Source organism: Teleopsis dalmanni, chromosome 1 (assembly GCF_002237135.1).
Source record: "Teleopsis dalmanni isolate 2A chromosome 1, ASM223713v2, whole genome shotgun sequence".
Lineage (NCBI taxonomy): Eukaryota > Metazoa > Arthropoda > Insecta > Diptera > Diopsidae > Teleopsis > Teleopsis dalmanni.
In genome coordinates, this window is record NC_051846.1 from 115,763,199 (window position 1) to 115,764,779 (window position 1,581).

Here is a 1,581-nt window from a genome sequence, read left to right on the forward strand (position 1 = left end):
AGAATACGCTAAAAATATGGCGCAGACGATTCAACAACTAAAAAATGACGACAAACATTTGCTTAACCTTTTAAAAAACCAAACTTCAATTTTAGATTCTACTCTAAATATCATAAAACGAAATCAGCAGCAGTATCAAACAACCTTTGAATTAACAGTCGAGCGATTGAACGATGTAAAGGCAAAAATGTTAGAAGAGGACAAGGAAATTTAAAAATTAATACTCCACCAACTTTTCACTGCAATTTCAACTCAACTACTAAGTGTAACAACAAGTATTCAATTTTACGAATCAGCAATTTTAGGAGTGTTGACCGACACAAATCATGGTAAAATCAGTCCACTTCTCCTGACGCCAAAGCAACTCATGAATGAGGTTACTACAATGAGGGAACATCTCAGGTCAACAATGCAGTTGCCGGTTAACATGAGTAACATTTCTGAGCTATATTCTCTTATGACAGTCAGCAGCGGTTTATTTGATACCAAAATGTTGTTTCAAATAACTCTACCACTAATCAATGATCAGTCCTTTGATTTATTCGTTGTTATTCCCGTTCCAGGGATCATAAACGGAGAATACGTGACAATCACACCATGCACGTCTATGATGGCATTCAATACTCATAGGAATGGGTACTTTCCGATTTCAGAAATACAGTTGGCACAATGTGTGTCTTCAAAAAATGATGTCTTCATCTGTTCAGATACACAAGAAATATATTCTCTTGAATCAGGCAAGTGCACTTGCGAAGTAAATCTATTTAATAATAGTACATCATCTTGCACTTGGCAAAGTTTCACAAGTAATACCTTATGGATCCAGGCTGTTGCACAAAATCAATGGATGTTCGTCGCAAGAAACCCTGTAAAGCTAAACGCAGTATGTGACAATGAGCATTCTCAGGTGAAATTGCAAAATACAGGTTTACTTGAGCTCCCACCAGGGTGCATACTCTCACATCATACGGCAACAATAACCAGCCATTACACAATGACTACTCGCTTAAAATATTCCCACACAAGCTTCCATTCAAGCCCAATAGTGACAGCGATTCCTCGGCAATCATCTCTAAAGTTGAAAAACATCAGCATGGAGACAGCTAACGATGAAATAACTAGTTTAAAGTCATCTTTAAATATGATAAGGTCTCAGGAAGAACTGCCGAACAATACACTATCGCAGCACCAACACCATTTCATTCTGGAATATATGGCACTTGGTCTCAGTGTGCTCATACTCTGCAGTATAATCGGTCGATATTTATTCCGAAGAAATACACACCGTCACAGGATTGGTACACCCCACCCACAACCACGAAGACGAGTTCAAGAGCAACATGCAATGTCCGAGGTCGAAGTAGCAGAAGAGGATTGACTGGCGTCAACGGGGGCAGAATGTCCAATTTGGACATAAATGTTAAGCTTATATTAATTTTTAGTATAAATAAATATCAATTAAAATAATTATTTGCATTGTATTTGTATTAATATTTGTATTATTTGTATTATTGTATTCAGTATATGTATAAATAAGTATTTTAAATTAGTGTCTTATGTTGTTTTGGTTGTTGGGTTTAG

The 1,581-nt window shown here is 36.6% G+C and overlaps 1 protein-coding gene across 1 annotated transcript; it reads left to right on the plus strand.

The window, feature by feature from the left end:
• Positions 1-385: 385 nt before the first annotated feature.
• On the plus strand, positions 386-1,378 carry LOC119665641. The gene has a single exon (XM_038074869.1). It carries the CDS (start codon positions 386-388, stop codon positions 1,376-1,378), a length of 993 nt encoding a protein of 330 aa, XP_037930797.1.
• Positions 1,379-1,581: the final 203 nt, after the last annotated feature.

What these genes read in the sequence shown, in the direction of transcription:
- LOC119665641 (XM_038074869.1), top strand. Translation starts at nt 386, where the DNA reads ATGAGGGAACATCTCAGGTCAACAATGCAGTTGCCGGTTAACATGAGT.